The sequence below is a fragment of the Pistacia vera genome, unplaced genomic scaffold (genome assembly GCF_008641045.1).
Source record: "Pistacia vera cultivar Batoury unplaced genomic scaffold, PisVer_v2 Contig490, whole genome shotgun sequence".
In the NCBI taxonomy this organism is placed as follows: Eukaryota; Viridiplantae; Streptophyta; class Magnoliopsida; order Sapindales; family Anacardiaceae; genus Pistacia; species Pistacia vera.
In genome coordinates this window covers 281,300-290,752 of record NW_022196324.1, presented here as the reverse complement: position 1 = coordinate 290,752, position 9,453 = coordinate 281,300, and the positions used below count along the sequence as shown (strand labels likewise).

The following is a 9,453-nucleotide window of genomic DNA, read 5'->3' as shown; positions in this document are numbered from 1 at the left end:
ACCATGATCCTTGAGAATACAAGGTCAGTCACTACTGCATGAATGTGCAAGAGAGCTCTCGGTGCCTTGGCAGGCTCTTCTTCATGCATCCTGATTTGATTCAGGGTGGGATTTGGTCCCAAGTGAGGCAGTTGATGATTCTCTTCCATGTACTGCCATAAACCCTATCCACGAAGGAATGCTTTCATCTTGACTGCCCACATGTGGTATTGCTCGCCATTAAATACTGGAGGAGTGAGAGAGACTAGAGGCTATGCCATTGAAACTGAATGTTTTGAGTTTTGACAAAGAGAGTGACGAAACTGGGGTTGAAAGTGAGAAGAAAGAAGATTATATTATCAGGCTCTCTCAGATCAATTCAAGCTCTGATACCATTTGTTGCTTTTGCATGGAAACGAAGGAGAAAAACATATGAACAAAAGAGAAACATAAGACTGCAATAATGCTCTGTTTTTTATTCAAAAAACATGGGTAAAAATATACAACGCACACGCCACTGTTCCAACTAATGAAATTTCAAAATTAAAATTTAAACTTACTACACCTACTAATACACGTACAAGCATGAGTGAAAATACACTCAACCAAACCTAATACACCTAAACATGTCACTGAATCAATCCAACACAGTGACTCAAAAACTGCTTCTACATGAATTGAGGGAGATCAATCGGCTATAAAACTGCAGTTCAAAATTCTGCCAACTTTCTTCATTTCCAACATGATATCACTTTTCAACAAAACTAACAAGAATATTTTAGTTCTTCTCTAAAGATAACACTGGTTTGCCTCAAGAGTAACTAATTATGGAGGAACTTTAAGGATTTAATAATAATGCATAAAGTATCTTTTTACAGTATTATAAATTGTATACAAAGATTCAACTAAACTAAGATCTGCTTTAGAAGGCACAAGCTAGTGATTGTTGGGTACTTTACTCCTGATTGTGGTATGAAGACCACAAACAGCAACTGATACTTAAGGACGTGAGCAATACCTTCTCTAAACTTTTGACATGCGCCTATGGATCAATGAGATTGCATACTCCATGAAAACTGCATCAGAAGGCAATGTCATAGGCCTAGCACCAGGAAGTCCAAGCTCATATTCTGCTATTTTAAAGAGTTCTTGAATGATGTTGTTTTTAAGATATTTTAAGGGAATAGCAAAGTGCTTCTGGTCTACAGTGTATATAACAAAATGAACCTTCTCAGGAATTGGAGATGGGTTGCAAATCTCTGGTTTGGCAACCCCAGATGCTGTTGGCAATGAGATTCTTTTTCGCTTGCTTGCAGCTAGGTTCTGCCACTTCTTTGCCAATTTGATAAGCTTCTTCGGACTAATCATGTTGTTTCATGTTAACTAGAGAAAAAAAGATCTTAAGTTATGGGAGAGAAATGTGTTGGATGTCAAGAACACTGAAATGGTGTGGCTCTACATGGTAGAAGGCTATGGAAATGGATTGGTTATATAGTCATCAGGTTAGAGACAATCCCTTTAATGTTGCTTCCCCTGTGTAGGGACTTCTGTGAAGCACAGCCATGTAATAGCACACTGAATCTGCTATCTAGGCTGTTGGACTTGTTTGGTAATATCTAAAGATCAGCACATCAAGTGGGTCTAAACCTAGTGATGGCTCAAAATTTCATGAACCAGTCTTTACAAGAATTTCACTGAATTTGTGATTTTGGAATTTGTACTAATATGAAACAAACGAACCAGACATGTTAATTAAACCCTAAATGCTAGTGAACTGCCTAACAGAAACCCTACTTAAATGAGATTCTGACATCTCAATAGATATTCAAATTAATAGTGAAAGAAATTCAATGCTTCCTATTGTGTTACCAGCAAGTTTTTGCCAATAGGTCCAGCCAGTGGACTCAACTTGTGGACTTATGTATATCATTTCAAAACAGCATGTAGATGCCATGATTTACATTTTACAAACTTCAAAAGTGTAGCTAATCATGGAATAAAAGAAACCTCTCTCTGGTAATTCACAAAAAAGTCTGGTTTATTAATGAAATATTTAATTATTCAAAAAGAAATTTAATTTGTTCAACAACTGCAAACAATTACTTGTTGGTTTGTTTGCTTTTCCTGGAAAAGAGAAACCAATGTGCAGCAACTTGTAGCAATTGACATGAGCAAAGCTTTTTTTACATGTTCGGCTGCACCTTGTTCAATTAATATGACAATGTGATCCACAAAAAATGCATCATAAGGCAAAGTAATAGGTTTATCAATTCACAAGCCAAACTACTCTGCAAACAATCTTAATAATTCTCGAAAAATCTTCTTTTGAAGATAAGCCAATGGAATCAAGAAGCGTTTATGATCAGTAGTGTAGACAAAGAAATGACCCTTGTGAGCAAGCAACGGTGTGCTATCACTATCACTGCTTTCATTTTCTAATAGCGAAATTATCTTCCTTTTGATTGCGGCAAAATTTTGCCAGTTCCTGGGCATCTTGAACAGTTTCTTGGAACTGAACATGATGAAAATGTAAAATTTGAGGCTATTTTCTTGAGCTAAGTGACTCACAAATGGTGGTGGGTTCTTTTATATAACATTAAGGCCTAAAGGCACTTCATTTGTTGTAGCTTTTTACAAGAAATCCCTTCAACCACATTATCTTCTCTTGGAACTAAAAAACAAAAAGTAGTTTTGTCCGGTTTTCACCATCCAACTAATTCACCAAGTACAGAATATAATACGGATCAACAGAAAGAAACAAACAAGGAACAAGAAACACGGTTACGTAAATTTCCAAGCCTTAAAGTCCAAGATTTAACACCAAAACGGCTCCTGGAATACATATTGTTGATCAAATGATATTATGCTAGAAGCTCATGAAGTTGGTTAATATTTTGAAGTACTGGAGCTGCATGTTCTGGCAGCAAAACTAGAATTCTGTTGGAATTTGTCTCTTCTATTATGCATCAGAATTTCTTATATTTTATGATAAACATCTTAGGTGAATTCAGCTTGATCTTTGCTATTGATTAGGTGTTAATGTAATGTGATGTGTTTGTAGTAGTTAGTAAAGTATGGTTGTTTAATTTTGATTGTAAGCCTGCTGCAGAGTAGGTGTAACTGCAGTGCAAACCATGTTTTATATTCAACATTTTTGTTCAATGAAAGACAATTCTCGTATGAAACATTCTTTAGTGTGTGTGTGCCAACATAACAGCTACATTTTTCCTTAGAATTCTCCAGCTCTAAAACTATCATTTGGTATCAGAGCCATCGTAATCCTCCAGACCAAAAAACCTCAAATCCCTTAAGATCTCCTCCATGGCAACAAATCTAGCACCTCTTTCTCCTCCTATCTTCAATGGTGAGCAGTACCATGTTTGGGCTATCAAAATGAAGACCTATTTGAGAGGCCATTCCTTATGGCAATATGTGGAGGAAGAGAGACAAATCCCTCAACTTGGAGCAAACCCAACACTGAATCAGATTAGGATACATGAAGAGGAGGTTGCAAAGGCTCCAAGAGCACTCTCTTACATCCATTCTACAGTAACTGACCAGGTCTTCTCCAGGATAATGGCTTGTGTTACTCCTAAAGAAGCTTGGGAAAAGCTCAATGAGGAGTTTAGGGGAAGTAGCCAAACCAGAAACATGCAGATCCTAAACTTGAGGAGAGAGTTTGAAGTGCTCTAAATGCAAGAAACTGAAACTGCCAAGGAGTACGTGGATAGATTAATGAATGTTGTAAACAAGATTAAGCTTCTTGGTGAGGAGCTGACTGATCAGAGGATTGTGGAGAACATTTTGGTTAGTTTACCCAAAAGATTTGAAGCAAAAAGCTCCTCAGTTGAAGACTCAAAATACTTGTCCCAGATCAGCCTAGCTGAACTTGTGCATTCCTGTCAAGCACAAGAACAGAGGAGGCTGTTGAGGCAGGAAGATTTGGGTGAAGGAGCTATGTTTGCAAGTTAAAAAAAAGAAGGGATTTCAAGGGGAAAATAGGAGGTACGCTGGAGAGAAGAAGGGGAAAGAAAAGCTAAGTAGTCAAGGAGGAAAGAATGTGGGTGCAACAAGAACTTTTGCTCCTTGTCCTCACTGCAGGAAAAAGAACCACTCTGAAAATAGATGTTGGTTCAGGCCTAGCATTTAATGCAGGTCTTTTAAACAATTTGGGTACATTGAAAGAGTGTGTAATAACAAAGGGAATCAGCAGGAATAGCAAGCTCAAGCCGTGGAAAGTTCCCAGCACTCCCAGCAGACAGAAGAGAGTACAGAGCAGCTGTTTGTGGTCTCTGAATGCATGGTTGCAAGTAGCCCTGACATGTGGTTGATTGACACCGGCTACACCAACCATATGACCCCAAATGCCAGCAATTTTATGAGTCTAGATGAGGGTTACCAATCCAAGGTGAAGGTGGGAAATGGTGAACTGGTGGAGGTGAAAGGCAAAGGAGATGTTGTTGTCCAAACCAAAACAGGTACTAAACTCATAACTGATGTTTTGTTTGTGCCTAAAATCAGTTTGAGCCTACTTAGTGTAGGACAAATGTTAGAGAAAAATTATTCTTTGCATTTCAAGGATCACACTTGTGTTATTTTAGAGAGTGATGGGACTGAATTGATGAAGGTTAGAATGCAGGGAAAAAGTTTTCCTATAAAATGGGGAAAGCTTGTTTTTCAAAACCACTCAGCTAGGATAGATGATTCAGAGTTGTGGCATAGGAGATTTAGACACTTTCATTATAATGCCCTCAAGGAACTCAAACACAAAAACCTTGTCCATAACCTACCCGAAATAGACCAAGGTGAAGGATTGTGCAAAACCTGCCAAATTGGAAAACTCAGCAGGCCTCCATTCCCTACAAATAAAGCTTGGAGAGCAAGTGAAAAGCTCCAGCTTGTGCACACTGATGTGTGTGGTCCAATGCAACAAACTTCTCTAAGTGGAAGTAGATATTTCATCCTCTTCATGGATGATTTTTCTAGGATGACATGGGTGCATTTCTTGAACCAAAAGTGTGAGGTAGCTGCTATATTCAAAAGGTTCAAGCTGTTGGTTGAAAACCAAATAGGTTTGACACTCAAAACTTTGAGAAGTGATAATGGTGGAAAGCATACATCTAATGAGTTTGAAGGAGCATGCAAAAGGGCTGGAATTTGGCATCAGTTCGGCAGTCCATACACTCCACAACAAAATGGAGTGAGTGAGAGAAAGAATAGGACAGTGATGGAAATGGCTAGGTGCAAGATGATTGAGAAAAATTTGCCAAAAATTTTCTAGGCAGAAGCTGTCAACACAGGGATCTATATTCTTAATCGGTTACCAACTAAAGCACTTGACAACAAGACTCCCTTTGAAGCCTAGTATGATGTCAAGCCAAATGTGGATCATTTGAAAGTATTTGGAAGTGTGTGTTATGTGTTTGTTCCAGCAAACAAAAGGACTAAGTTGGATGAGAAGGCTGAAGTAGGCATTATGATACAACAGCCAGTCCAAAGCCTACCGAATTTACAATCCAAGCTCTAAAAGGATTGTAATTAGTAGGGATGTCAAAGTTGATGAAAAAGCTACTTGGAATTAGGAAAAGAGGCAAGTTGAGAGAAAGACCAGCAGCCAACATGACACATATCCATAAAATCAGAATACATAATTGAATCCTAAAGAAGTGGATGAAATGCCAGTCCGGGGCACCAGGTCTCTGCATGACATATATGAGAGGTGTAATGTGGCTGAATTGGAGCCTACATGCTATGCTGAAGCTGCAAAATCTCAAGCCTAGAAGGATGCAATACAGGAGGAGATGAATGTGATTGAGAAAAATCAAACTTGGGAGCTAGTTGATAGGCCACTTGATAGAAAAGTAATACAAGTTAAGTGGATATTTAAAAGGAAACTGAATCCTGATGGATCAGTGAACAAACTTATGGCAAGGCTTGTTGTTAAAGGCTTTGCACAGCAATTTGGAATTGATTTTTTAGAAACCTTTGCACCTATGGCAAGACATGACACCATTCGACTTCTCATGGCAGTGGTAGCTCAATTCAGTTGGAAAATCTTCCAACTTGATGTAAAGTCTGCCTTTTTAAATGGATTGCTTGATGAGGAAATCTACATTGAGCAACCGGAGGGGTATGAAGTCAAAGGAAAAAAAGAGAAGGTCTATATACTCAAAAAGGCCTTGTATGGTCTCAAACAGGCCCCTAGAGCCTGGTATAGCAGAATTAATGACTATTTGTGCAAGCTAGGATATGCTAGAAGTCCAAATGAGCACACCCTTTATGTAAGGGAACAAAGAGGAGAAGTGATGATAGTCTCTCTTTATGTTGATGACCTCCAGTGACTGGAAGCAATCTTGATCAGTTGGAAGAATTCAAAAGGGCTATGGAGATGGAATTTGATATGACTGATTTGGGTGAGATGAGTTACTTTCTTGGCATGGAAATATAACAAAGCTTAAAGGGTATATTTGTGTGTCAAAGGAAGTATGCAAATGAAGTGCTAATGAAGTTCAATATGGACAATTGTAAATCAGTTTATATTCCACTGATTCCTAGCCAAAAGTTGAGCAAGGAAGATGGTGCCAAGAGGGTGGATGAAGGAGTCTATAGAAGCTTGATAGGATGCTTGCTGTACTTGATAGCAACCAGTCCTGATTTGATGTACACCACCAACCTCCTATCCAGATTCATGAGCAAGCCAAGTGAGATGCATTACAAGGCGCATTACAAGGCTGCAAAGAGGGTGCTATGATACATTAAGGGCACTGTTGAGTTAGGAATCTGGTTCAGAAGGGCAAAAAAATTCAGTTTAGTAGGCTATTTAGACAGTGGTTGGGCAGCTTCAGTTGATGATATGAGAAGCACCTTTGGATATGTCTTCTTTGTCAATCATGATGCCTTTAGTTGGCTCTCCAAAAAACAGGAGACAGTAGCCCAATCTACTGCAGAGGCAAAATACATTTTTGCTGCTACTACTTCCAACCAGGCAGTCTGGTTGAGGAAAATTCTGGCAGACTTGAAGCTGAATCAAGATGATCCTACTACCATCTATTGTGATAACATGTCATCTGTTGCAATGTCTAAGAATCCTATTCTCCATGGTTGAACAAAACACATCAAGATCAAATATCATGCAGTGAGAGAGGTTAAGTAAAACAAAGAAATCAACTTGATCCATTGCTTGGGAGAGAACCAAGTTGCTGATATCATGACTAAGGGATTGAATAAGTCCAAGTTTGAAGAATTCAGACTCAAACTTGGAGTTTCCAGCATGAATATCAAAGACGAGTGTTGATCAAATGATATTATGCTGGAAGCTCATGAAGTTGGTCAATATTTTGAAGTACTGGAGCTGCATGTTCTGGCGGCAAAACTGGAATTCTATTGGAATTTGTCTCTTCTGTTATGCATCAGAATTTCTTATATTTTATGATAAACATCTTAGGTGAATTCAGCTTGATTTTTTCTGTTGATTAGGTGTTAATGTAATGTGATGTGTTTGTAGTAGTTAGTAAAGTATGGCTGTTTAATTTTGATTGTAAGCCTGCTGCAGAGTAGGTGTAACTGCAGTGCAACCATGTTTTATATTCAGCATTTTTGTTCAATGAAAGACAATTCCTGTATGAAACATTCTTTAGTATGTGTGTGTGCCAACTTAATAGCTACATTTTCCCTTAGAATTCTCCAGCTCTAAAACCATCACACATTAAGTTTTGTCAAGTATTAAATGACAGAAGCATATTTGTTTGGAGATGTAAATTCAACATAAGAATGTCTATAGATATTTCTGCTGCAGCTTCCTAATAATATATGCACTAAATTACGTTGTCTTCTTGTAACATTATTTTCAGCATACTATTGAAGATATTCCTTAATTTTTATTATTTTATTACAAAAGGACCCCTTTTCTGCATACTATTGAGGATATTGCTTTCTTTTTATAAAAAATAAAATAAAAACATTTTCTACAAACTGTTGAAGATATTACTTTATTTTTATTACAAAAAGATCCACTTGATGAGGTTTTTGGCATGCATGAGTTGCTTTGAGCTATAGTCAAAGCATTGAAGAAGAAGGAAGATGAAAATATAAGAGCCTCTACCTTTAACAGATGAGATGCAATTTTTTTTTTTTTTTTTGATGAATGCTGAGCAAACTTTATATTTGTTTGTTGACTCAGTTGGAATTATCAGAAGAAATCTTGGACTAAATATTACTTGTCAAAGAAAATAACGATGCTAAATTCTGTTTTGTTAGTAAATCTTCGTGGCAAACCAAGTAGTTATCACAACTCTATGAGGCATAGTGGCTCATATGTTAGCAAATGCTAACAAATTTTCATCCTTTCTCAATGTTAAATATGTGTATATGCTTAGACACATTTCAATTAAAGATAATTCTTTTCTAGATAAATAGTAGGCTACATGAAATTTGTCTCTAAGCACATTGAAAAGCAAAATTCAGGCATTCAGTTGACCACAGAAATGATGGAAGAAGTTTCCATTTGATATTTACAAAACTGGAGAAAGTATTGTACATCAAATCTATAAATCATATATACAAGCTAATGTATCATTATCTCTTCAACAGCTACAAATAAGTGTTTGTTGATGGCTTTGTCCCAGAGCAAATAAAGTCGACGTTGAGTAATAATATGTTTCCAGGTGAGTAAGCAAAGCTTTCTCTAGATCCTCAAGAATGCATCTTTTGAGCAATGACATGACATACTCCAGGAAGGCACTTTCACAAGGCAATGTGATAGGTCCATCAGTTGGAAGTCCAAACTATTGATCAAGATGATATTATGTTGGAAACTCATGAAGGTGGTCACATTTTTGGAATTTGGAGCTGCATACTTTGTCAGCAAAATTTGAAGTTCTATTGCAGTTTTGGTTCCACTGTAACACAATTGAACTGAATTGCTTTAATTAATATAGTGTACACCTTAGGTAAATTCAGTTGTAAATTTGTTGTTGATTAGATGTTTATGTAATGTGATGTGTTTGTACTTGTTAGCAAAGTATGGCTGATGATTTTTTATTGTAAAACCTACTGCAGAGTAGGTGCAATAGTATTGAAAACCATGTATATTTTTGCCTTGTTGCTTAATGAATTCGGACCATTCATGAATTATGTTGCTGTGAGTTAACTTTAATGCAATTTTCCTTAGAATTCTCCAGCTAAAAGCCTTCATTTGGTATTAGAGCCATTGTGAGCCTCAAGACCAAAACACAACTCAACTCAACTCCTTAAAGATCTTCTTCATGGCAATCAATCCAACACCTTTTTCTCCACATAACTTTAATGGTGAGCAGTACCATGTTTGGGCTATCAAAATGAAGGCTTACTTGAGAGGCCATTCCTTATGGCAATATGTGGAGGAAGAGAAGCAAATCCCTCAGTTTGCAGCAAACCCAACACTGAATCAAATAAGGATTCATGAAGAAGAGGTAGCAAAGGCTCCAAGAGCACTCT

The 9,453-nt window shown here is 37.3% G+C and overlaps 1 protein-coding gene across 1 annotated transcript; it reads right to left on the bottom strand.

Moving 5' to 3' along the window:
• Nucleotides 1–1,002: 1,002 nt before the first annotated feature.
• LOC116104988 (auxin-responsive protein SAUR62-like) lies at nucleotides 1,003–1,347 on the bottom strand. The gene has a single exon (XM_031391412.1). The coding sequence runs from the start codon at nucleotides 1,345–1,347 to the stop codon at nucleotides 1,003–1,005; it is 345 nt and encodes a 114-aa protein (XP_031247272.1).
• Between the last annotated feature and the right edge of the window lie 8,106 nt (nucleotides 1,348–9,453).

Coding starts and splice junctions, on each gene's coding strand:
- LOC116104988 (XM_031391412.1), bottom strand. CDS start 1,347: ATGATTAGTCCGAAGAAGCTTATCAAATTGGCAAAGAAGTGGCAGAAC.